This window comes from Ovis aries, chromosome 16 (genome assembly GCF_016772045.2).
Source record: "Ovis aries strain OAR_USU_Benz2616 breed Rambouillet chromosome 16, ARS-UI_Ramb_v3.0, whole genome shotgun sequence".
NCBI classification, from domain to species: domain Eukaryota; kingdom Metazoa; phylum Chordata; class Mammalia; order Artiodactyla; family Bovidae; genus Ovis; species Ovis aries.
Window position 1 is genome coordinate 71,412,765 of NC_056069.1, and position 26,940 is coordinate 71,439,704.

The 26,940-nt window shown below is 54.5% G+C and overlaps 1 protein-coding gene across 1 annotated transcript; it reads right to left on the reverse strand.

The window, feature by feature from the left end:
- Nucleotides 1-11,753: 11,753 nt before the first annotated feature.
- Nucleotides 11,754-26,835, reverse strand: TRIP13 (thyroid hormone receptor interactor 13). Its single transcript, XM_027980198.2, has 13 exons — nt 26,685-26,835; nt 25,665-25,830; nt 25,425-25,554; nt 24,716-24,771; nt 23,910-24,000; nt 22,476-22,548; nt 17,935-17,998; nt 17,109-17,195; nt 16,796-16,902; nt 15,499-15,652; nt 15,164-15,276; nt 12,938-13,007; nt 11,754-12,654 (listed from the first exon to the last, which is right to left on the reverse strand). The coding sequence occupies exons 1-13, from the start codon at nt 26,774-26,776 to the stop codon at nt 12,559-12,561; spliced, it is 1,299 nt and encodes a 432-aa protein (XP_027835999.1). The 5' UTR covers nt 26,777-26,835; the 3' UTR covers nt 11,754-12,558.
- Between the last annotated feature and the right edge of the window lie 105 nt (nt 26,836-26,940).

Below are 26,940 nucleotides of genomic sequence, written 5' to 3' on the forward strand. Positions count from 1 at the left end.
TGACTGAGGCGGCCCTGAGGCCCGGGCGATCTGAGGCCCATCCACGCATCCTGCTTCACGCAGGCCAGCTGTGAGCGGGCCAGATGCTGGACACAGCCACATGCCCCACTGACAGTGGGGGGGGGGGGGCGACGTGGTGTGCAAACCACGCCCCGTGCCAGCTGTGGTGCAGGGTGGGCAGGGCGCCAGTGCTGGGGGCAGGATTCCCATGCAGCATTTTTCATCTGATGTCTGGCAGGAGATGGACAATGTGGGCAAGTGAGGCCAGGCCCCCCCTCCCGCCTGTGTAGAAAAGAAGGGGAGACAGGCTCGGAGGGTGGGGCCGCCGTGCCCCCGCCCAGGGCCAGAGCAGAGCCCACGAGGCCAGCGCCTCCATGCCGCCCGAGGCCCACGCGCCCTGGTCATGCTGGGCTCGGCCGCCAGCCGCCACGTCCACTCACACCCCTCCCTGGCCTCCAGTCTCCGAGGAGCGTCCTGATAACAGGCTGACCAGCCACGCCAGCAGTGCTCTGTGTGGCGAATTGGGGAGAGGGTGGACTCCCCGCTTGTGGAGGCTGACGAGGGACTAGTGGCTGGGGGTCAGTGGGAGTGTCCCTGGATGCCTCCGTCTCAGCTTCAGCAGAGACCTGCCCCCCGGACCCCCAGGTCTGTGCCCCGATTCCTGGCTTAGAGCTCGCACTTTCCTGACAACCCGAGCTCACATTCTGGTCCTGGCACGCAACCCTTTGACCTGTGTTCACACAGTCACTTCTTTGCGAAACTTTCGAAAGAAAGACGCTCTAAATTTTGGTCAAGACCGCAGCCTCCTTCCTCTCTATGCTGGCCTCCAGGTCACCGCCGGGGGCCCTGGCCGGGCTAAGACCATGGAGGTGGGGGCGGGGGCACCGGCCATCTGTCAGGGGCCCCGTTTAGCCCAGACACCTTCCTGTCATCCTGGACACAGGCCAGCCATCGTGGGATGGCTGGGAGTCCCAACATGGATCAGCGTTGTTATGAAAAGAAAACCCTGGGTCAAACAAAACACAGGTCACGCCTGGCGTGTCCACCCCTGGAAGCTTTGACACCTGTGTGCTGACTGGAGCTGCCCCCTTGAGCCCAGCACGGCTGTGGGCCGTGACTCCCGCCCCCCGGGGGCAGGTCACGATCACTCCGGGTCCCCGTGGGCCCACCTGGTTGTCAGCGCTGGTGTAGAGGCCTCCGTGTTGGGCGCTGCTGCCCTCTGACTTTGCCCCTTTGCCCCTTTGCCCCACCCTTGCCTGGCTGGGTTGGAGGCCCCTGGGTCCCTGTGATGCTCAGGTGGCCTCCGAGAGGCTTCAACTCTGGGAGAGCCTCTGCCAGGGGAACGCGAGGCCTGGGGTCTCCATGCTGAGCCCTAAAAACTCTCCTGCCTGCTCAGGGGACCCCAAACGGCCTTCTGTTGCCCCTCAATGTGGGAGGATGGCAAGCTCCTGAGAACCCTCCGCCCCCCTCTCCGGGAAGCCGACCAAATGGTTTTCCTGGAAGCAGTTCCCCTCTCAGCCCTGCCTCCCGTGGTCCCTGCTTTCTGGACTCACCCCGAGCCAGAGAAGGAATTCGTCCTTCCTGAGGGGACCTCACAATGGGCCTGCGCTCCCGCAGACACAGCGGCAGGGAGCCCCGGGAAGGCTGCAGGGAGTGGGGGTGGCGCAGAACCAGTGCGGGGCCTGGCATCCCACCCTCAGCCAGGGAAGCTTGTTCTCACTGCTTCCACAGACGGGGCTTTCAGCAGAGACAGCTCTTGAGGGAAACTTCCTGGAGTTTCTAAAGTCTGAGACGTGCTGGATGAATACGAGTGGCCGTGTTCTGGGCCCAGAGGAAATCTGGCTCCTGACCCTAAGGTCCTCACTGTTGAGGGTCTGCTGGAGTGGGGTCCCCTGTGGGGGTCGCTGTGTGGGTTCGCTGGAGTGGCGGGCGCAGCCCCTCTCCCCAGGCTCTCTGAGTGGAACAGCCACCCCCGGGGCTGGGGCAATAGGTCACACATCCGCTCTGATCTGGCCCCCAGGTCACCACCGGGGGCCCTGGCCGGGCTCTGTAAGATTGTGGAGATGGGGGTGGGGGCACTGGCCACCTGCTCAGGACCCCGTTTAGCCCGGATGCCTTCCTGTCATCCTGGACATGGGCCACCCCCCCCACCGGCACTGCGGGACACCCCCCCCCAACCAGGGCCTGCGTGCACAGGGAGCCTGCAGTGAGTGTGGCCGCACTGTGGTGGCTGCACAGAAGCGAGCAGCCGCATGACGGGCACACGTCTGGCCCAGGACGCCGGCCAGAGGGGTCAGCAGCCACAAGAGGAAGGGAAGGAGCCGCTTTCTCAAGACAAACACGGGGGGGCCCAGAGGAGCCGAGCCTGTCAACCGGTGTGGCCCCCTCCCCCTGAGGGCACACCTCCCTGGGGTCCAAGCTCTGCCCTCCGCCCCCTGGGGCACACCTCCCTGGGGTCCAAGCTCTGCCCCCCCACCCCCACCCCCTGGGACACACCTCCCTGGGGCCCAAATCCAGCTCTGGCTCTTCCTGTCTGGCAGCCTCAGGTGGTTATTCCATCTCAAAAGCCATGTCTTCCTCTGTGTGTGTGTTCAATACGTTACCCAGACCTCCACCCCCAGCTCCCTCATGCCCACCACAATAGGTTTGCCTGGAGTCGGGGAAAGGATAGACACAGGGGCCACCCTGGCCTGGGGGTTCTGGGGGTCCTGCCCCCGCCTCCCTGTGGGCCTGGAAGCCAGCACTGAGGTGGGGGCAGGTGGGCCCCAGGCGGAGCAGCTCAGCCCCTGTGGACAGACGCTCCAAATTTCAATAGCAGGACAGTCGACAGAGTAGGCTGGACTCTGCCCAGAGAAGAGTCAAGGCCCACATGGCCCTGGTTCTGAAGCCAAGGAGACTTTCCTGACCGCAGAGGCACAGAGCCGCCCTCTGGAGGTCAAACGGAGGGCGTCACCTCAGAGTACGAGGTGACCCACCCACGAGCCCCTTCACTGGAGCCCATCCTGGCTGAGAGACAGGCACACACCTGGGAGGACCCTGAGATAAACCAAGTATCCAAGTATGGACTCAGAACCGGGCAGAGCAGGAGGACTCTCAGAGGAGACCCAGAAGTGGACCCAGAACCGGGCAGAGATGGAGGACAGGAAAAACCATAGCCTTGACTAGACGGACCTTTGTTGGCAAAGTAATGTCTCTGCTTTTGAATATGCTGTCTAGCTTGGTCATAACTTTCCTTCCAAGGAGTAAGAGTCTTTTAATTTCATGGCTGCAGTCACCATCTGCAGTGATTTTGGAGCCCCCAAAAATAAAGTCTGACACTGTTTCCCCATCTATTTGCCATGAAGTGATTGGACTGGATGCCCTGATCTTTGCTTTCTGAATATTGAGTTTTAAGCCAGCTTTTCCACTCTCCTCTTTCACTTTCATCAAGAGGCTCTTTAGTTCTTCTTCACTTTCTGCCATAAGGGTGGTGTCATCTGCATATCTGAAGTTATTGAAATTCTCCCAGCAATCTCGATTCCAGCTTGTGTTTCATCCAGCCCAGTGTTTCTCATGATGTCCTCTGCATATAAGTTAAATAAGCAGGGTGACAGTATACAGCCTTGAATTACTCCTTTCCCAGTTTGAAACCAGTCTGTTGTTCCATGTCCAGTTCTAACTGTTGCTTCCTGACCTGCATAAGGATTTCTCAGGGGGCTGGTGTGATGGTCTGGTATTCCCATCTCTCTAATAATTTTAGTTTGTTGTGATCCACACAGTCAAAGGTTTGAGTGTCGTAAATGAAGCAGAAGTAGACGTTTTTCTGAAATTCTCGTGCAACTGAACACCCTTCTTTGCCCAGTGCCTACAAAAATGAGCACTCAGTGAACAGAGGAGTAAGGTTTAAAGTCATAAATTATAACCGAGGTGACAGAGAAAGAAAAAACAACTTCAAAAATGATCGTCCATGTGCTTGGGGCTAAAGTTCCAGTCATAAATAATTCAGAAAGGTTTCCAGCCATAAACGGTAAACCAGGTGTTAGGAAAAGGGTTCTAGTCGCCGATCATAAGTAAGGTGATAGTGGTCTCCTGCCAAAACATACCCCGGTAATGGAGAAAACCGATGTCCAGTCAAAACGGCAGCATGGCTGGTGGAGGGAAAGTTTGCCGGTTGTGAACAGTAACTCAGATGACAAAGATTTCCTGTCAAAAGTGTTACCTCAGGTGATAGAGACCGAAGGCCTCCGAGTGTAAATGGTAATGTAATTGAGACCAAAAGTTTTTCAGTAACAACAGCTCCGGTGGCGGATACGAGTCCACTCACAGTGATAACCCAAGCGCTAGAGAAAGTAGGTTTCCGTCATAAATGCGAAGGCAGGGGACGGATGGAAAGGCTACTCAATGATGAACGAAAAATCTCGTGATGGAAAAGGTTTCCTGCTATAAATTATGATGCAGACCTTGGGCAAAGAAAAGTGTCCACTTGCAAATGATAATCCAGGTCATGAAAAATACGTTTCCTAACCACAAATGAAACCAAGCCATGCCCCGGGGCCACCCAAGACGGGCGGGTCATGGTGGAGAGGCCTGACAGAGCGTGGTCCACTAGAGAAGGGAACGGCAAGCCACTTCAGTATCCTTGCCTTGAGAACCCCATGAACAGCATGAAAAGGCAAAATGATAGGATGCTGAAAGAAGAACTTCCCAGGTCAGTAGGTGCCCAATATGCTACTGGAGATCAGTGGAAAAATAACTCCAGAAAGAATGAAGGGATGGAGCCAAAGCAAAAACAATACCCAGCTGTAGATGTGACTGGTGATAGAAGCAAGATCCGATGCTGTAAAGAGCAATATTGCATAGGAACCTGGAATGTCAGGTCCATGAATCAAGGCAAATTGGAAGTGGTCAAACAGGAGATGGCAAGAGTGAATGTTGACATTCTAGGAATCAGCGAGCTAAAATGGACTGGAATGGGTGAATTTAACTCAGATGACCATTATATCTACTACTGCGGGCAGGAATCCCTCAGAAGAAATGGAGTAGCCATCATGGTCAACAAAAGAGTCTGAAATGCAGTACTTGGATGCAATCTCAAAAACGACAGAATGATCTCTGTTCGTCTCCAAGGCAAACCATTCAATATCACAGTTATCCAAGTCTATGCCCCAACCAGTAGCGCTGAAGAAGCTGAAGTTGAACGGTTTTATGAAGACCTATAAGACCTTTTAGAACTAACACCCAAAAAAGATATCCTTTTCATTATAGGGGACTGGAATGCAAAAGTAGGAAGTCAAGAAACACCTGGAGTAACAGGCAAATTTGGCCTTGGAATGCAGAATGAAGCAGGGCAAAGACTAACAGCATTTTGCCAAGAAAATGCACTGGTCATAGCAAACACCCTCTTCCAACAACACAAGAGAAGACTCCACACATGGACATCACCAGATGGTCAACACCGAAATCAGAGTGGTTATGTCTTTGCAGCCAAAGATGGAGAAGCTCTATACAGTCAACAAAAACAAGACCAGGAGCTCACTGTGGCTCAGATCATGAACTCCTTGTTACCGAATTCAGACTCAAATTGAAGAAAGCAGGGAAAACCGCTAGACCATTCAGGTATGACCTAAACCAAATCCCTTATACAGTGGAAGTGAGAAATAGATTTAAGGGCCTAGATCTGATAGATAGAGTGCCTGATGAACTATGGAATGAGGTTCATGACATTGTACAGGAGACAGGGATCAAGACCATCCCCATGAAAAAGAAATGCAAAAAAGCAAAATGGCTGTCTGAGGAGGCCTTACAAATAGCTGTGAAAAGGAGAGAGGCGAAAAGCAAAGGAGAAAAGGAAAGATATAAGCATCTGAATGCAGAGTTCCAAAGAATAGCAAGAAGAGATAAGAAAGCCTTCTTCAGCGATCAATGGAAAGAAATCGAGGAAAACAACAGAATGGGAAAGACTAGAGATCTCTTCAGAAAAATTAGATACCAAGGGAACATTTCATGCAAAGATGGGCTCAATAAAGGAAAGAAATGGTATGGACCTAACAGAAGCAGAAGATATTAAGAAGAGGTGGCAAGAATACACAGAAGAACTGTACAAAAAAGAGCTTCATGACCCAGATAATCACGATGGTGTGATCACTCACCTAGAGCCAGAATGTGAAGTCAAGTGGGCCTTAGAAAGCATCACTACGAACAAAGCTAGTGGAGGTGATGGAATTCCAGTTGAGCTATTTCAAATCCTGAAAGATGATGCTGTGAAAGTGCTGCACGCAATATGCCAGCAAATTTGGAAAACTCAGCAGCGGCCACAGGACTAGAAAAGGTCAGTTTTCATTCCAATCCCAAAGAAAGGCACTGCCAAAGAATGCTGAAACTACCACACAATTGCACTCATCTCACACGCTAGTAAAGTAATGCTCAAAATTCTCCAAGCCAGGCTTCAGCAATACATGAACCGTGAACTCCCTGATATTCAAGCTGGTTTTAGAAAAGGCAGAGGAACCAGGGATCAAATTGCCAACATCTGCTGGATCATGGAAAAAGCAAGAGAGTTCCAGAAACACATCTATTTCTGCTTTATTGACTATGCCAAAGCCTTTAACTGTGTGGATCACAATAAACTGTGGAAAATTCTGAAAGAGATGGGAATACCAGACCACCTGACCTGCCTCTTGAGAAATCTGTATGCAGGTCAAGAAGCAACAGTTAGAACTGGACATGGAACAACAGACTGGTTCCAAATAGGAAAAGGAGTGCGTCAAGGCTGTATATTGTCCCCCTGCTTATTTAACTTATATGCAGAGTACATCATGAGAAACGCTGGACTGGAAGAAGCACAAGCTGGAATCAAGATTGCCGGGAGAAATATCAATAACCTCAGATATGCAGATGACACCACCCTTATGGCAGAAAGTGAAGAGGAACTAAAAAGCCTCTTGATGAAAGTGAAAGAGGAGAGTGAAAAAGTTGGCTTAAAGCTCAACATTCAGAAAAAGAAGATCATGGCATCCGGTCCCATCACTTCATGGGAAATAGATGGGAAACAGTGGAAACAGTGTCAGACTTTATTTTTTGGGCTCCAAAGTCCCTGCAGATGGTGACTGCAGCCATGAAATTAAAAGACGCTTACTCCTTGGAAGAAAATTTATGACTAAGCTAGATAGTATATTCAAAAGCAGAGACATTACTTTGCTGACTAAGGTCCGTCTAGTCAAGGCCTTGGTTTTTCCTGTGGTCATGTATGGATGTGAGAGTCGGACTATGAAGAAGGCTGAGTGCCGAAGAATTGATGCTTTTGAACTGTGGTGTTGGAGAAGACTCTTGAGAGTCCCTTGGACTGCAAGGGGATCCAACCAGTCCATTCTAAAGGAGATCAGCCCTGGGTGTTCTTTGGAGGGAATGATGCTGAAGCTGAAACTCCAGTACTTTGGCCACCTCATGTGAAGAACTGACTCACTGGAAAAGACTCTGATGCTGGGAGGGATTGGGGGCAGGAGGAGAAGGGGACGACAGGGGATGAGATGGCAGGATGGCATCATGGACTCGATGGACGTGAGTTTGAGTGAACTCCGGGAGATGGTGATGGACAGGGAGGCCTGGCGTGCTGCGGTCCATGGGGTTGCAAAGAGTCGGACACGACTGAGCGCCTGAACTGAACTGAGGGCGTCTGTTAAGACTGAGCGCCTGGACTGCACTGAGCTGAATCACCAATGATTAGAGAAAGAAGGACTTCCCGTCAGAGGTGGTAACTCAGGTGATTGAAAAGAAGGTGCCAGTCATAAGCTAAAGCTTGGCAGATTTTTAGATGTCAGTGGTATCTCAGTAATAGATAAGGAAGGCTTCCAGTCATAAGTAATGAGTCAAGTAATGGAGAACAAAGATTTCCTGTCATAAATCATAAATTAGTTCCTAAAAAAATAAGGTTTCTAGCCATAAGATACCTCAAAGTGTCTCCAGTCACTAATGATAACTCAGCAGATAAGAAACAAAGTTTCCAGTCACCAATTTTACCCAAAAGAGATACCTACAAATAAGGAGGGTCCAGTCACAAATAATAACATGGTCACAGAAAAAAGTGCTTCCATCAAACATCATAATCAAGATATAGAAAAAGAATCCGACTCATAAATGGAATTTTAAGGGAACGACAGAGGATGAGATGGTTGGATGGCATCACCGACTCGATGGACGTGAGTCTGAGCAAGCTCCGGGAGATGGTGATGGACAGGGAGGCCTGGCGGGCTGCAGTCCTTGGGGTTGCAAAGCGTCGGACACGACTGAGCACCTGAACTGAACTGAACTGAACTGAACTGATAAGGTCGTAAGTTTCCCAGTATCACACGATGACTCAGGAGACAGAGAAAGAGGCTTCACGTCATAAATGAACAGTGAAGTGATGGAGAAGGGAAAACCGCAGTCATGAAGGGTGAAACACACAAGAGAAAGAGGGTGATATAGAGGATTCCCAGTCACAAAGGAAAGGTCAGGTGACAGGAAAGAGAGTTTCCCAGCCGTAAATGATCACTCAGGTGAGACAGAAAAATTCTGTCATCAATGATGATTTGGGAAATAGAGAAAGAGGATCTCCAGTCCTAAATGGTAACCGTCAACAGTGGTTGACGACAGAAAACTTTCTACGTTTACTTGATTACGCAGGTGATAAAGAACGATCCAAGCCGTAAAAGATAAACCATGTGATGGAGTGTTTCCAGTTGTGAATAATCACTCAGGTGACACAGAAATCTATCAGGTGAGAGAAAATGAAAGCTTTTCAATCAAAACTTGTAACTCAGGCGATAGGGAAAAATGCTTCCAGGTTTAGGCCATAATTCATAGGCTAGAAAAGAGGGTTTCACAAATGAGAACTTATAGAGAAAGGTTTCCAGTCATGAGTAATCATTCAGGTGATACAGAGAGAGGGTTTCTAGTCCAAGAAGAGAACTGAGGTGATAGAGAAAGAAGATTTCTGGTCACAAATAAGGCGGGAAAGAAGGTTTCCAATAACTAATGATTCAGGTGACAAAGAAAGTGTTTCACTCATAAATGGTATGTCAGTTGAGAGAAGGAAGCTTTCCAGGCCTAAATGTTGCCAGGTGATAAAAAAAAACAAGGTAGCTTGTCATAAGTTATGGAGAAAGAAGATTGTTCGGCCATAGATGGTCACTCAGGAGGGAAAAAAATTCAGTCACGAACGGCAATGAGCCAATAGAGAAAGAAGGCTTCTAGTCAGAAACGGCAACCGATGTTATAAAAAGCCTTCCACCATAAACAACAACTCGGGTCACAGAAGAAGACTTTTCGTCACAAAGGTAACAGGGGTCACGGAGCAGGAAACGTTCCGGCCTTGTGTGGCGACTCAGGTGCCGGGACAGAAGGGGTCCTGTGGGAAATGAGGGTTCGCGCGCCAGAGGAAGAAGGGAGCAGTCACAAACGGCAGCTCAGGCAGCAACGCTGAGGCTGCTGCTCGAAACTAGTGAGAGAGGAAAGCCTGCACCAGGAATGGTGGCTCAGGAGGTGGTGGAGGACGGCTGCCAGCCACAGCGTCAACGCCGGGGGCGGAAGAGAAGGTTCAGCCACAGACGCTGAGCCGGGAGCCGCGTAAGAGCGGCTTCCGACCCCAGGTGGCAACTCCAGGGACTCAGGGCAAAGTTCCCGTCGCAAACGGTCACCCAGGTAACATGAAATGACTCCAGTCATAAAACCCAAGTCGGGTGACACGGAAAGAAGTTTCCTGGTCATAGATCCTAAGTCAGGTGGTCCAGACGGAGGCTCGCCCACCACAGAGGCATGCCGGGTGACAGGGAAGGTCATTTGCAGCCACAAGCAGCTCAGGGGACATGAAATGGAAAGCTTCCTGCCCCTCTGAAGTGATGATTCTCCGGAAAACAGTTTCACGTTGTGAATAACGTCAGGGGACAGAGGAAGGAGGTTTGCGGTCAGTAATCAGGACTCGGGCGACTGGGGACGAAGTCTCCTCGTCCTAACCTACGGCGAAGGCCGGAGGAGACAGGCTTCCAACAGCAGAGCCGACGGCCTCAGCAGGACGGCCCGGGGCACGCGGTGCTGGGGACTGCCAGGGCGAGCGCCACAGCTCTGGACGGTAAGGAGTTAGGGTCAGAAATCAGAGCTCAGGGGATGGAAAACCCCCTCCCCACCCGAAAGGACGCTTCAGCCGGGAGCAGGGCTGCCGCGGGGACAGGAGCCCCCTCCCCGGGAGCAGCCCCCTCGCTGGGGCGAAGAAGCTGCCAGGCGGGAGCCACAGCCTCCGCAGCAGGGCCTCCGCGGTTGTCGGCTCTCCGGGGGCCTTTCCGCCCCGCGTCGCCTCCGCGCTGGGCAGAGGGGCTGTAGCTCAGCACGTGTTTCCTCCGTGGCATGACCCTGACGCTCACCCTTGCGGTCCCTGTCACCTCGGCCTCCGGGTTGTCCTGCCGGGGACGGTTGCTCCGTTGGGCCGTGTCCTCGGCCTCTCTCGTAGGTGCCCCTGCCCGCGGAGGGGTCGGACCTGAGGCCTGTGTGCTGGGCCGGGGACTCAGCAGAAGCCGGGCGGGCAGCACCACACCCCTGGGTGTCCCAGGCTGGCACTCTGGCCCCTTTCCCGCCCGTGCCCACCCAGAAGCCTGCCCCCGTGGGAGGACAGCGTACCTCCATCCTGAACCCAGGGCCCAGCCGTGGGCACCTCGGGCTTTCAGCCATGGCCCAGAAAGTGCCCACAAGCCTGTGCCCGCCTCTGGTTGGGGGCCCGGGTGCGACCCCTCCTCCTACCAGGCCCAGCCCCAACCCAGAGTGAGCTGGCACCGAGGCAGCGGTCAGAAGAGCCACGCCCCACCACTGCCAGGCATGCGTGCTCGGACCTCTGTGGGGCCTGGACGCATGCTGGTGTGTGTGGGCGGGCCTACCAGGCCAGGCGGGGACGCAGCCAGGCGGCTGCCTCTGCGGACCACTCCTCTGCCCGGAGGCCCCTCCTGTCCATCCCACAGAGCAGCGCTGCCCCCTGGTGTCCGTGGACGGCGGCATCAGACACCCCCCCCCAACTCTGGGAAAGGGCCTGGAGGACGGGCCACCCCTGACTCGGGGTGCAGGCCTCACCCACCCAGCCCCAGCCTGCTCGGGGCTTCAGTGGCCCACTGCATGGACCACCCCTCAGATTCAGGGTGCAGGCCTCACCCACCCACCCCCAGCCCACTCGGGGCTTCAGTGGCCCACTGCATGGACCACCCCTCAGATTCGGGGTGCAGGCCTCACCCACCCGCCCCCAGCCTTCTCAGGGCTGCCCCTCTGGGCTGCCCCCTCACTCATCTGTCTGCCCCTGTACACGGCCCCGCCCTGGGCATCCCCTCCCAGACCCTCTCCTCCCATCAGGACACTGGGCTCCTCAGCAGCAACCGTGGAGCATGGAGCACCCGCCGTGTGCACAGACCTCTCTTCTCACCCTATTTCAGGGTCTTGAGGAAACCACAGAGCCGGGCCCTGGCCCCCAAGGCCGTGCTCGCTCTAGCCCTGGACCTGACCAGAGCCGAGGCTGGCTGATGGCCCAGGGGTGGAACCCTGGGTCCCCCACCCCAGCCTAGCCCCGACCCAGGCTGCACGGCCACGTGCAGACAGCGCACCTCCACCCCGACGGGTTAAGACAGGCTGAAGTTATGTCATCGTGTGAGTGACTTAAAACTCAAAGCATTTGGACTGTTAAGAGAATCAATATGAGAAAATTTTGGAAAAAGATTTTTAATACTTAAAAAATTTTAAGACAAAAGGTAACATACTCTTAAAAATGTTTTATAAAACAGTGATATGAAATTTATTTTAGCATGAGATAAAAGCAAAGCAAGGTTCTGTGGAATACACCAGTTATTGGCCAATTCACTTTAAATCTGTTATTGGGAATCTTCGTTTAAGCCGTGACTAACGTCCCTCAACAAACGCCTCACCGGGAAACGTCGCCATGAGGCCGGCCACGCTGGTCCCCAGGGAGGCAGCCCCGTCAGCTGCCCCTCCCTGACAAGCAGAGCTGCTGTACCTGCTACCAAGAAGTGCACTGACCTTGAACTTTTCTCTTGATTCCTGTAACACAGGGACAGGCCCCTATTCACCGCACACTCTGCAGGACGTGCGCACTAACCAGGACGAGCTTGCAGCGGGAAGCAAATGCTGCCTCGTCTTGAGCAATGTGTACTTTTTTTTAATGCTATTATATTTTTCTTTAAGGCAATGCAGTTTCTCTTTTGTTTCTATAAAACTTACATTAATTATCTTTTTAAATAAAACGTCAGCATTTTGGGTCCAATCAACCAGAAGCAGGATAGAATCAGGACATCTAGACAGTTCTTTATAAAGAGACACTGAGCTCAGATGATCGTCTTTCAAAACAGAAAACAGGCTGTTTTGTCTTCGGACACGCACTTGAAGCACATGAACGCGACACCCTTCTTGAGCAACACCGTGTAGGCACAGCACGCTTCTTGCATCACACCAGCCTGCAGGTCTCAGCCGTGGCCTCAGCTGTCCTGGGGCAGCCGCTGCTTTGAGGAAGCGATGGTGCCTTCCCGCGGTGTGCTCAGCGAGGACGGGGGTGCCAGGTCATGTGCACAATGAGAGCTTCTTTCTCTCCTCAAACTGCTTCTCCACAGCCAGAGACAGGGCGTGGAGGAAGCCCTCGACGGTGACCGTGGGGGCCTGGGGATACATGGTATCGCGGCGGTCTGCCCTCGGGGTGGGGGTGGCCTGGCAGCACCCGCCTCCAGGGCACAAGCACTCTGAGGTGGCAGGGAGGCCCTGGGCGTGAGCTTTCCACACACCAGTGAGGTGAGCAGACACACGCCAGCCCTCCACTGCCCCTGGGCCCATCACTTCAGAAATACGGGAGGTGGCAGAAACCCCAGGGTGGCAGGCGGGACGCTCCTCGAGGCCAGCCCTGCAGACAGCGCGGGCAGCAGGGGCCCGGGGCCCAGGCACTCACCTGGACGTACAGCGCGTGGGCCAGAAAGGGGAGCTTCCTCAGGACGCGGCCGCTCAGGCCCTCGCTCTTCCTGTGAACATGACCACACTGCTGTCAGCTCCACACGGACCGCGGTGCACTTCAGGACGAGCCCCTGGTCTCTCCCCAGAGCCCCTCGGGGGGTGGGCAGTCTCCCGCACGCCTCAGCTACTGCTCCGGGAGGGGCAGGGTCCCGACACCACCCGTGGCCTCAGCCGGGGCACCGTGAGGTAGGTACAGGCCGCCTCACACCTCTGAATTCTTACACAAGTCTGCGCTGCTGCCCTCTGTCCCGCCTCGGCCACTAACTGAGTCTCCCCAGTGCCCCGCCAGCGTGTCTGGCCCTTGGCGTCTGCCCCATAGCCCACCTGAGACCCTCACACAGTGGACGCGGCCTCCCTGACCTCTTTATCCAGAGTCCAGCTGTCCTCAGAGGCTCTGCTCTGCTTCCCGGCTCAATCCCCGGGGGCCACCCCGGGGCTCGGGCAGGTGTGCCGGTGACCCTCCGGTGTGCCGTGGCTCTCAGCAGCCAGGCAGCGGGGTCACACACTGTCCTTCCCACAGCACCAAGGCCTGGGCCCTGACTGTTTACCTGTTTACTCCGCTCATCAAAGAAAAAGCCTCCACTTTCTTTTCTTGGCCATTTGTAAAAACTCAACAAACGTTTAAGAATCACCGATGCTACAGACGGCCTTAATCTGAAAGCCTGTCCTGCACTGGCGCAGTGCTTTGCCGGCTGTCCGTGGGCACACGGGGAAGGCAGCTGGCCTCACCCTCCCATCCAGGAGCCCACGGTCGGGGAGGCCGGAGGGCATCTGCTGTGGGGGAGATGCCCTGGGATTCAGCCCCTGCCACCCAACCCACGTCACCACCTCAGGTGCTACCGGCAACGACCACCCCTGTGGCCAGAGGAACGGGCTTCTCTAGGCTGCAGAAGTGAGGTCACCTCAGAATGGGAGAGAATGCTTGCAAGTGAAGCAAGTGACAAGGGATTAAATTTCCAAAACATACAAGCAGCTCAATATCAAACAAACAGCGCAATCCCCAAACGAGCGGAAGATCTAAGCAGACCTTTCTCCAAAGAAGACAGACAGATGGCAAACAGACACACGGAAAGAGGCTCAGCATCACTAATCATCAGAGAAGCGCAGCTCAAAGCTACAGTGAGGCATCACCTCACACTGGTCAGAGCAGTGATCATCAAAACGTCTACAAGCAATAAACCCTGGAGAGGGTGTGGAGAGAGGGGACCCCTCCTACGCTATTGGTGGGAATGCCAACTGATACGGCCCCTACGGAGAGCAGCACGGAGGTTCCTTAACAACCTGAAGACAGAGCTACCATATGACCCAGCAACCCCACTCCTGGGCAAGCATCTTGAGAAAACCAGAATTCAGGAAATCCACGCCGCGCTGTGCGCACAGCAGCGCTAGGCACAAGAGCCGAGACACAGAGACGCCCAGACGCCCACCAGCACGCGGACGGGGAGGGCAGCGCGGCCCAGAGCGCGCGCAACGCTACTCCACAGTGAAGAGAGCGCGCGCCATCTTCAGCAACATGGGTGGGCCGGGAGGGGAGCACGCTAAGTGAGCCAAGACGGACAGAGAAAGACAAATACCACACGATACCACTGACATGTGGAATCTAAAAACCGTACCGATAAACTTCCCTGCTAAACAGAAGCTGACTCAGACTCAGGAAACAAGCTTCTGGTTACCAGAGGGGTATGGGGAAGAGGCATCCGTTGAGAGGCTGGGGTTGACACGCTGCTGTCGAGTCGCTCAGGCGTGTCTGACTCTCTGCGACCCCACGGGCTGCAGCGCGCCAGGCTCCTCCGTCCTCCACCACCCCCCGGAGTCTGCGCAAACTCATGTTCACTGAGTCAGTGGCGCCATCCAGCTCTGTCACCCTCTGCCACCCCCTTCTCTCTGCTTTCAGTGTCTCCCAGCATCAGGGTCTTTTCCAGTGAGTCAGCCCTTCAACTCTGGATAACATACAAGCTGCTACACATAAAACAGGTGACTGACGAGAATCAGTCACCGTGGGGCATAGGGAACCCTACCCGGTACTCTGTCAAGACCTGTAAAAAGAATCTCAAGGAGTAGATATGTGGATGTATAACTGAGTCGCTTTGCTCTACAGTATTTATTGCAAATCAACTATATTTCAAAAAATTTTTCAAAAAGAAACAGTGAGGTCAGCACACACCTTGAAATTTCGCTCAGGAGGAGGCTCAACTTGGAGACGTTGTTTTCAACGAAGCCGATCACCTCCAGCTCGCGGAGGGTCAGCAGCTGCTGGCGAGGGTACACGATCTGGCACTGTGGGACAGAGGGCGGGGCAGCAAGAGCGTCGGGTCAGTGATTCCCCCTGCGCTCAAGCTGCAGACCCAGCAACTGCAGGGTTCAATGTAGGGTGGCGGGTGCAGGCTGAGTGACACCTCCTTCCACACCGGAACCCGCCATTGTAAGCTATGCCAACAAGTCAAGAACCCACAAGAAAGTTAATGTGTTCTCAGGAAAGCAAGAAAAAACTCAAGGCACCCTCATCAGCTCCTCCAGGCAGGAGAGGTAAATCCTGAAGATGGCCGCTGCCGAGGGCGGCCCGACGTACTGCCTGATGTCAGCCCTGTCCACGAAGGCCACGTCGATCCTTTCTGTGATGTTGGACGTGGTCAGGATCACCACGTTGGAGTGCCTGCGGGCAGAGGGCGGGCCCAGTCACCCCGGGCCACAGGGACTCGACCCCGCACCTGACGCACGCAGTGAGAGGACAGACCGGCGCCAGGGCCCAGGCATTCAGCCAGCTTCGCACCCTGTGCCTGCCCCCCGCCCGCCAGGCCTTCTGAGGCCCCGCTTCTCGCGCTCCACCTGACGCCCCTCCTGCCAGGCTCCGGCTGCGACAGCGCGGAGCCCCCGACTCTCTCTCTGCACGCTCCCACCGATGGACAGCTCTCGCAGCCCCGGCTGGACAGCCCCCACCCCCTTCACTGCGGTGGAGCCCTCACTCCGCACAGCGTCCCTGAGCCCCCGCGCCGACACTGGCCTGCCTGGGCACGGCCACACCCGCGCGTCACTCTCATCGCCCCGCCAGCTGTGGCGCCGAGCTGCGCGATTCACCCTGAGGACTAGCGGCCCTCCCCTCCGGCTCCCAAACTCCCCAGAGGCCCCATCATCCAGTCTGCTCCATCCATCCGGGCTGGCACGGAGCGGGAGGGGCACCCTGGGGAGCGCACTGCCTGGCCTGCTGGGCTCGAGTCCCAGGGACGAGGCAGGGCTGCCCCGGGCCCACAGGCAGCACACAGGCAGCTTTGTGGCCGGGGAGCACCTGGACGGCTGCCCCCTGACCGACCCCTGTCCTCTGACCACAGGTAGCCAGTCCTCTACAGGGTGAGCAGGGCTGAGCCAGGTGAGGGAGGCACACGGGGCCCAGAGTCTGGGCAGAGGCTGGTGAGCGCGGAGTGCACACGGGGCCCCACACACAGCTGGGAGCACGTGCCAGGACCGGGCTCTCTTCACAAATGGTCACTGGAGCGGGCCTGAATCGCGCGAGCCGAGGGAGGTGAGAGAGACCGCAGAGGCAAGTCTCCACTCCTCCCAGAGCGGCAGGCCGGGGGTCAGGGAGACCCCCTTTTCTGAGCAGAGGGTCCTTCTCCCCACACCAAAGCTTTGCTGCGCATTGCTGACACTTCGATAACGTAAAAAGTGCTCAACTTGTAAACAGCTTAGGTAGCACACACTGCTTCAAACATAGAAAAAACAGAGTCCACACCCAATGCCAGACACATTCTGAGCTGGAAAAGCTGAGGGTGAGGCTGGGGGTGTGCGTGTGCAGGGGTACCTTTTAATCTGATCGATTTGGGTCAAGACGGCATTGACGACACGGATAGCGTCCGAAGGCTCGGTGCCTGCCCTGCATGCGTTCCGGGCGGCGGTCAGGCTTTCCACCTGTGGGCGCAGAGCGACGGGGTGGTCAGCTGGGTGGGCGCGGGGCGTGTGGACACTGCACGGAGGGCCTGAGAGGCCCCAGGGCCAGGCCTGTAGAACACAGCCTTCGGGGGCTGGACAAGCATGGGCTGGCGGCGCCGGCAACGCCAAAGGCCACCCAGTCCCGCGCTTCCTCTGCTCACAGTGTGGCGTCTGAACACACCCACCTCATCAATCAGCACGAACACCAGAGCATCCTTGTCATCAATCAAGTCCTGAATCTTCTGGAACATCCTAGTCACCAGCTTGCCACTCTGGAAGCGAAACACTCCTCACTGTCAGCTCGTGCGCTGCCAACTGCCTGGTGCATGCATGGGTCCAGTCTCCACCAGGCTGCGCTGACCCCAGGGGCCCCCACAAGCCCGCCGTCTCCTGACTGCCCCTTGGAAAACTCCCTGAATCAGAGAAGCCAGGTCTGCAGGGAACCTGGAGGCCTGCCCTCCTGGCGTCATGGGCAGGGCCATGCTCGCACCTCAGCCCCTTTCCCCCCTTTCCTGCCCCAGCCGTCCTGGGCGGGCTGGGTCTCGGGTGCAAATCGGCCAGGTGCACCTCGACAGGCACTCCTGTCCCCGTCCACCGTCCGCCAGGGGCACCGTCCGACATGGGGCCTGCAGCAGAGCCTTCCAGAACCGAGGGGCAGCTGTGACATCACCCAGCCTGAGTGCCTCAGTTCACAGCTGGCAAACAAGGCCCAAGCTGAGGGTGCAGCCCCATCAGCAGGTGACCCCTCCCTCCTCAGGCAACACTGAATGCCCTGTGCCCCAGCCCGGGTCTGGAGGTGACAAGCAGAGGGTCCTCTCAGGCCTCAGGTGGTTTCCAGGTTATCACTAAGCTCTGGAACTTTCCTCTGACCACACAGAGTCCCTGTTCACGTTCCTATTTCATCTATTTCTCTCCTAAAGCTTCTGGAGGAAAGAGTTTGCCTAACCTACCAGACAAGTTTTCAACTGCATGGTGGACAATCCAGAGAATTGGATTAGTATAAATACTTACCTCTGAAAACCACTTAGAAAAGAGGCTGTGGCTGTTTATCTCAATTAACTGGCCATATCGGTACCTAAGATGGTTTAAAAAAAAGAGGGAGAGCAATCGTTAAAAGTCATCCCACAACATCCCTGGGGGCAACCACCTCTGTCTCTATAATGCAACGCTGCTCAAGGGCCCAGCAGGCTGAGAGTGACCGCTCTGCTCCTGCCGACCCAGGACGAGGTGCCCGCAAGCTGCACACTGACAGCTACGAGCAATCTAACACGACACGCCAGCAGCGACAGTTCCAGCTGGAGCAGACTCAGGGTCTCAAGCTGACGGCGTCTTCACTTCAACTAGAGTGGAGAGGGTTTTGCTAAGATGGCAGAGCAGAAAGATGCACGCTCATCTTCTCCTGTGAGAACTCCAAAACTGCAACTCGCTGCTGAGCAACCATCAACAGGAGAATGTTGGATCCCACCAAAAAAAGATGCCCCACATCTAAGGCAGAGAAGCCCCAACAAGATGGCAGGAGGGGCAAAAATCACATTTGGAATCAAACCCCATACCTGCCAGAGATGCTCAGAGGGCGCAAATAAAACCTTGTGCACACAGGATCCCGGGACCCCACAGAGGCTGAGCCAGACCTCCTGTGAGTGTCTGAGCGTCTCCTACAGAGACGGGGGGATGGCAGTGGCCGCCGCGGGCACGGGGGCTCTGCCTGCAGCAGACCTGGGAGGCGCGGCGTGTGGCCTAGGCCCTCGTGGAGGAGACTGCCATCATCTCCATCACGGAGCCACTGAGCAGACGATCCACAAACTGCAGAACAATTATACCAAAGAAGTTCTCGCACTGTTACAAACGTTCCAGGGCACACAAGAGATTTGCCAACCTGGGGATCTGGCAAGGGGACTGAGAACTCCCAGGGAACTTGACTTTAGAGGCCAGTGGGGTTTGATCCCAGAATTTCCACAGGACTGGGGAGACAGACTCTTGGAGGGCACAAACAAAACCTTGTGTGCACCAGGACCCAGGAGAAAGGAGCAGTGACCCCAATGAGACTGAGCCAGACTTGCCTGTGAGGGCAAGAGATGGGAACACCAGACCAGCTGTATGCAGCTCAAGAAGCAAGTTAGAAACGGACGTGAAACAACGGGCCGGTTCTACACTGGGCAAGGAGTGCGTCAAGGCTGTATACCGTCACCCTGCTTATTTAACTTCTACACCGAATATATCATGCGAAATGCCAGACTGGATGAAGCACAAGCTGGAATCAAGATTGCAGGGAGAAATATCAATAACCTCAGATATGCAGATGACACCACCCTTACGGCAGAAAGCGAAGAGGAACCAAAGAGCCTCTTGATGAAGTGAAAAAGGAGAGTGAAAAAGCTGGCTTAAAACTCAACATTCAAAAAATGAAGATCATGGCATCTGGTCCCATCACTTAATGGCAGATAGAAGGGGAAATGATGGAAACCGTGACAGACTCTATTTCCTTGGGCTCCAGAATCACTGAGGACAGTGACTGCAGCCATGAAATTAAAAGACACTTGCTCCTCAGAAGAAAAGCTATGACCAACCTAGATAGCATATTAAAAAGCAGAGACATTATTTTGCCGACAAAGGTCCATCTAGTCAAACTATGGCTTTTCCAGTAGTCATGTATGGATGTGAGAGTTGGATCATAAAGAAAGTTGAGCACCAAAGAAATTGATGCTTTTGAATTGTGGTCTTAGAGAAGACTCTTAAGAGTCCCTTGGACTGCAAGGAGATCAAACCAGTTAATCCTAAAGGAGATCAGTCCTGAACATTCACTGGAAGGACTGATGCTGAAGCTGAAGCTCCAATACTTTGGCCCCCTGATGTGAAGAACTGATTCACTAGAAAAGACCCTGATGCTGGGAGAGACTGGAGGCAGAAGGAGAAGGGGACGACAGAGGGTGAGACGGTTGGACGGAATCCCCGACTCAATGGACAAGAGTTTGAGCAGGCTCTGGGAGCTGGTGACGGAGGGAAGCCTGGCGTGCTGCAGTCCAGGGGGTCGCAGAGTCGGACACGACTGAGCGGCTGAACTGAGACTTGACGCTTTTCTGGTTGCTTAGCCGCTCAGTGTCTGACTCTGCGACCCCTTGGACTGCAGCCCACCAGGCTCCTCTGTTCATCGGATTTCCCAGGCAGGAATACTGGACTGGGTTAGCATTTCCTTCACCAACAGTTAAAATAACTAGTTAAATACAATTAATTCTTAATACTGCTTTTAGTCTACTTATAATTTAGACCATTACCTGTATTAACATGGCAAACAAATCAAAACATAAGCATCAAAAGTCTTTTGCCCACAGTTGAACATTTTTTTCTCCTTCCACAAAACCCAAAGGAATGTGAGAATTTGTTTTCCAGAACAAAATCACTTCCCTCAAACCTGGAGCCCTGGAAAGCTCCAAGGGAACCGGGACACTCGCTGTCTGGAATCCGGCACTGACACCCCATCTATCATGGAGTCAGCGAGGGCTCTGGGTGCACTTAGTTCTGATCAGAGTCAAATAGGAAACGCAGCAGAGAAGCCACCTCCCAGATCCTTTTCAGTTTCTTTCATGTTGCGAGTCCACAGAAGAAAAATAATTACTTTAAAAAGTATCACTGACTTTCCAGTTGAAAACCATCATTTAGTAATTTTGTTTACAAAAGAGGAAAAGGGGGAGAGAGACAACCTAGTGAATATAGATTGTGTGGAATGTCACAAAATTAATCATGAAGCATTCTGACTGCTAAGGAAAGTGGACTTCAGTTAATACAGCAAAAAGGCTTGATGAGGCTTCTTCTTGCCACAAAACAAATACCAATTTCCATATCTTTGTACTGGAAAACGTCACATTTCTTGTAATAACACCTTCACTTTCCAGTGTTTCAGAGACTACCAAACACACGTGTTTCACTACGTCAAGATTAAGGCCAAGATACTGAGCATAAAACAAAGGGCCGAAACAGAGCAACTTCCCTACTTTTAAGACAGTTTTGAAAAGAAAACAGATTTAAAAGTAAATCTCACAGGATTTCCTCTTCTGAAGTCATACTAGGCTGAAAGGGTGATTTACCTTCTGCCTTAACCAACTAGAAAGCTAGACAAAACAGAGAAACAATGTCTGAGAAGGGCACCAGACAACACCATCGGGGACTGCAACCTAGAGGCGGGCAAGGGGCAAGCGCCACGGCCTGATCTCCTGCCTGGAGTGACACTGGAGGGGACCCAGGAGAAGAGGCCAGGGTACTGAGCTGAGGAGACGGAGGCCAGAGTTCAAGCAGCTGAGGTGTCTGGAGGCCACAGAGCAGGGCAGGGTTCCAGGGAAGAAGGAGACGCAGGAGGGAAGCCCAGCAAGCGTCACGGGGCAGCAGTGTATGAGGAGGGAGCCCAGCGCTGGAGGGCTCGAGACCCAGGGCCGAGGGGCGAGAGTGCTCGCTGCTGATTCAGGGGCTCAACCGAGACCCCAGAAGGGTCCTCCTGAGGCTGAAGTCTAGACCACACTGAGACCACTCTTGAAAAAGCTTATAAACAGACCTCAAAAGGATCACACCAAACGCAAGTACCCAAACCCCTGTCAGAATAAAACCCAGCGGTCGTTAAAGACAAGCAAGAGAACCCAGTCACTTCACATCACTGTGTCCACGTTCAACAATCACCTGGCACGCCAAGAAGCAGCAACACGTGACCCACAACCAGACCCAAATGGTAACAAGGATGGAATTGGTAGACAGAGCTTACAGGCATAAACAGAACTGAACAATCTTCAGACAAGAAAAGCATTCTCAGAGATGGGAATTTCGCTGAACAGAAGTAAAAGTAGACCAGATACTGCAGGAAACCATCCACAGTGAAACTCAGGAAAGTTTTAAAACTCGAGAAAAGATGACAGAGCACACAAGTGGCCTGCGGGGCAGCATGAGACAGCCCCCGCAGGCGGGGGCGGGGCAGGGGAACTAGCCGAAGAGCAGGTGCCCAAGGAGTCTCCAAACGCAGGGGAGCCCTAAATCCCCACATGGCCCACACTCAACAGAATGAGCTACCACCACATACGCTGTAACACGGAAGAGCTTTGGAAAACATCGCGGTGAGTGAATAGAGCCAATCAGACAGACTACTACGTAGCGCTGAGCTCAATTACACGGAATGCCCGGAGTAAACAACGTGGCGGAACCACAGATCCATGAACGGGCTGCACGCAAAAGCGGCAGACAGACCCAGCACTAGGCCTGGACGGCAGACAGGTGGTCCACACAGACACCAAGCCAGCACGGACGGTCGGCCCAACGCGAGCAGACGCTGCCCCAAGCGTGCACAGGCGGGCACCACGAGAGACCCCGTGCCGGTCACAGGGTGAGTCTCAGCACATGTAAGGAGACTGGGATCAGAGCTCAAGACTATGTGAGCACAGAAGGATCCGTTACATTACACTGAGACACCTACTATTCACGCAAGATGATTTAAAAATAGAAGCAGCTCCTCATCATTACAGCTGAAACAGGGCAAGCCCACCTCCGCGGCTCCTCTCTCCAATCACCAAGGTTACCTGCTCGAGAGTCTGATGGTCAATTTCTGGGCTAAAGCTTTACACAGCGACGTTTTTCCAGTTCCTGGAGGACCTGTAACAAAATGCAAACAAGTAAGTGTAAGTTTGTGCTGTAACAGATTTTTTGAAACAGTAGTTGCATTATCCACAGGATATAACATAAGGAACAGACTGTAATGCTATAAATGTTATCATCACGTGAATCGCTTAAGTTACCGAAAATCTGTTGACAATGTAAATACTGGAAAACATCACCAGGAGCTTCTTGGCCCGTAATCCACTCTGATTTCTTGATTCGATCCCTGGGTCGGGAAGATCCGCTGGAGAAGGAAATGGTAACCCACTCCAGTATTCTTCCCTGGAGAATCCCATGGACGGAGGAGCCTGGCGGGCTACAGTCCACGGGGTCGCAAAGAGTCGGACCTGACTGAGCGATTTCACTTTCACTTTTCACTGAAACCCTCCCTGTCCCTACATGTCTTCTATGAAATCCGTTGATTATGAAAATCCACCTTTCAAAGGTCAAACAAGCCTTTCCTGATAACCACCAGGAGCTCAAGGAACTGGTGCTTGCTGTTCCTGAAGCCCGCGGCGCCCACGTCTTTCACTCCAGCTCCGCACACATGGGCCCAAGTCCCAAGCTACCCAGGGAGAGCGGTCGGGCAAGGCCTGGGCTCTGTGTGCCGCTCAGCGCAGCATCTGACAGGAGCGGAGGACACTGATGTGAGAGCACAAACGCACCCAGCAGAAAACGATGATATTCAATTCTGACCTTCTGTGTTTTCCATAATTCACAAGTAAATATATAACCGATTCTAACTGGAAACACTGTATCGCACCTTGTGATTGCCTTCTCTGACTCTAGTATTAGAAAATTTGCCAAGACACCCTAAAGACACCGTTTTCATAAAACTGAACACAAGCCTACAGTCTTCATTGTATAAGGAAGCTAATCACTCTCTTAATTATAGCTCTTACCTCACTATAATTTGGGCTTTCTCTCAATTCTTTTTCTCTCCTGGGATAGTAACAATAACAACAACAACACCCCCAGTATTCTCTTCCGAGAACTAGACACAGTTCTGTGAAGTGTGGGCTTTTGCGGTTTATTACCCATCAAGGGAAGCTCCAAGGATACTGTGAAGAAATACAAGGCAACTGCTATCCTGAGAAACCCACAACCAGTGGGGAAACAAGGCAGACATTGGGAAAGCTGAATAACAGCATAAAAAGTCACAAGGGGTGATCAGGTGGCTGCCCTACGAAGGGCCGAGTGACCAACGCGCCCAGAGCATGCTCACGCCTGGCTTCGCAGAGGACGACGCTCCTGGCCCCACTAGGAAGGAGGAGCCATAACTCTTCGCAGGGCAAAGGCAGGAAGAAAAGCCTGACTCCACGCAATTTTATTTTGTCAAACGAAACCAAAGCGCTCACCATGAAGCAGCACCACCCGGTTCCAGGTGACGAGGTTGCTGTCGACATTCTTGTCTGAAAACAGCAGGGCCGTCGTCACATAGTCGAGGAGCTGCATGAGGAAAGGGAAGGGGGAAGCTAAGTCCTCGGCAGAGCAAAGGCTAGGCTGAAAGTGCCGAGTGAGCAAAAGGAAGGAGAGTCTTCAGAGCCGCCAGGCATACTCAGGCTCTCACCTCAGAAGATACCTCAAAATCTAAGAGGACCAGTGCTGGGTGTGACCTTTACAAGGATAAAAGGAAAACTGAAGACCACTTAACTGAGGGCTACACCGAGTCAGTGAGCTCCTTCCCCCAGGACACAGCACTGGACAAGCTGTGTTTGCTAAAAGAACAGCCGGGGCTCCCAGGGGAGCCGGGGTGGGTGACGGGGGTGGTGGGGACGGACCTTCTGGCATCCTCCCCCCCCCCATCTGTGTGCAGGACTCTTCCCCTTGAAGGGGGCTCAGATACGGTGGTACTCGCTCAGATCGCCCACCTGCTCTGCCCCTTGGCACTGCCTTCTCAGCCCACAGGTTCCTAAGAGTGTGACCCCAGTGCCAGTGGGTTCACTTTTGAACCCTCCCCCTTCTCCCGAGGGGAACTCCCCAGAGTACAGCTCCACTCAGAGCAAGCCCAGAGCAGACGCCCAGGACTGAAGACAGACGCCCAGGGCACGGGCTGCTGGCAGGCAGCGCTCCTAGAAGCCCATGTGAGATGAGAGGCGCTGGAGAGAACACAAGAATGAGTCACCTGAGACACGGAAGCCTTTCAGGAGAAAGCATGACTCACGTGAGGTTTGACTTCCGTGTCATACACCAGGCTGTCCCAAAGCCCATGGAATTCAGCTGAGAGAAAAAGACAAAACCAGATGTTAGGAAAGCAAGCCTTGTACCTACTGGTTACGTTCACCCTGAGCCACTGACATCCTCAACTGCTCCAGATGTGGCAAGCTACAATCCCGGTTACAAAGAAGCTAATCTTTCAAAGTCATTTCTAAGCTAAAGATGTTGAATAGGCAGCAGTCACACGTGGCTTTGGGCAGATAACGAACCTTCTGCGGACCTGCGCGTGGACCCAGCACTGCCCTGAACTCACCACTCTCCCCACAGGCCAGCGCTCTGGCGGGGCCGCGGGGCAGGTGGAGTCTAGCTTTGAAGACGTCAGGCCTAACGTGGCTTAGACGTGGGATTCAGCCTGCTAGATCCCATTGGCACAGAGAAGTACAGAGAGGGTGGGAGGAAGGCGTGGTCCAGCAAGACCGGCCAGCTGGGCAGGAAAGAAGAGCGCCAGCGTCCTCCTCGACTAGCACTAGCTTTGAGACCCATCCAACTAGCCTCACACTGGGAGTTTCTACTTTTCTCTCCTGTGATACACTTCCTAACAGTTGAAATGCCCTAAAACTCCGCACAACAGACACGATATCCGGAGCCTGAGGTGTGCGCTGCCCCCTGCCCTCCTGTGGCCGGCGTGGGCCGCCGACTGCTATGGTTGCAGATACCTGCAGGCAGCACCCAGTGATTTGCTGCAATTATGTTTTCTGTCTCTTCCTCCAGACTTTCACTGCTGGGGCCATCCTCATTCAGCTGGAAAATGTGAAGTGCAATATTGCACGCGCTCAAATCAATGGGCTGTGACGAGAAAGGAAATCGAATAAATCTATACGGCACACTATCAAAACAGCAAATGCATGTTCTCGGGCCACAGGTTAACTGTTTCTTAGCTCTGAGAATTAAGTTACCTGTGGATCTTTAGCCTTTAATTCCGTGTCAACAATAGACACAGACTGCACATTTCTGGTGAGAAAAGGCTCGTCAAACTCAGACCAGGTGTAATCACCAAACACAATGTTATGCCTGTTGAGTAGCTTTCTAACACTCAGCTTTATATCCTCTTTCTTTGCAGTGCTAGGAACACAAAACACATAAAATCAGATCTGAGTTTAAAAAAAAACCTAACATCTTAAGAAAGACTGATTAAAAACAGAACAGACCATAGTGGGGGAAACGCACCCATGGGGAGGGGGCTGGAGGGGCCCGGAGTGATCCTGTGCGGACTATGGGGAAAACGAACCCATGGGGAGGGGGCTGGAGTGATCCTGTGCGGACTATGGGGAAAACGCACCCATGGGGAGGGGGCTGGCGGGAGGGCCTGCCCGGAGTGATCCTGTGCCAAGACTAGGTGCTGGCGGTAACTGCAGGCTGTATGACCCAGGGAAGCTGCCCAAGGACTCTGCCCAGGCCCCTCAGAGGCAGGGGGTGAAGGCGGAGTCGGTGCCACCTGGGCTGCTGGTCAGCAAGCTGGAACTGCTGCCTAGGTGCCAGCCCCACAGCTGGGAAACAGCAGCAAGTCGGGGGCGGGGGAGAAATGAACGCCCACAGCTGGGGGCCCCAGAGGTGTTTCCCGGGCTGGGGTCCGCCCTCAGCCCCTGCCCCCCGCGCTCGCTGCCTCCCCGAGGGCCCAGGCCCTCCAGCGGCCCCTGCGGCGGTGTCCGCTCCCCAGAGCGCCCGGCCCCCGTGGAGACCCGCCGCCGCCAGCACCTCCGGGGCCCATCGTCCCGAGGGCCTGGCCGGGGAGAGGGGATGGCGGGCGAGGGTGAGGGCGCAGGGGCGTTTCCCAAAACTGAGTCTGCGGGGCCGGCTTCGCCGGGCTCGGCGGGGCCTGAGGCCGGGGTCTGGGCCGACCCTGTCGGCGCGGGCCTGCCCGGGGCGGGGTCCCGTCAGCTCGGACCCCGCCAGGGCCGGGCGGAGGCCGGGCTCACCTGCCGCTCCGCTGGTGCACCTCCACGTGGACCGTGGGCGCCTCGGCCACGCAGGGCAACGCCTGCTTCAGGTCTCCCACAGCTTCGTCCATGTCGGCGCCGCCGCCGGAAGCCGCGCGGAGCCGGCCGTCCCTTCGCCGCCGCCGCCTGGCGCAGCGCCGCGCCACCTCAGCCCGCCCGGGCCCTCACGCGGCGCCCCGCGCGCTTCAAACCTGCCGCGCGCGGCGCGCCGCCCCCTCACCCGGAAGCGCCGGCG

Excerpts from the sequence above, each read along its gene's own strand:
- TRIP13 (XM_027980198.2), bottom strand. The coding sequence starts at position 26,776 with ATGGACGAAGCTGTGGGAGACCTGAAGCAGGCGTTGCCCTGCGTGGCC. Across the intron at positions 17,999-22,475 it reads ACCATCAGACTCTCGAGCAG|GTACCGATATGGCCAGTTAA; the intron begins GTAACCTTGGTG and ends AAACCATCTTAG. Across the intron at positions 13,008-15,163 it reads CTCCTGAGCGAAATTTCAAG|GAAGAGCGAGGGCCTGAGCG; the intron begins GTGTGTGCTGAC and ends TCATGTTCACAG.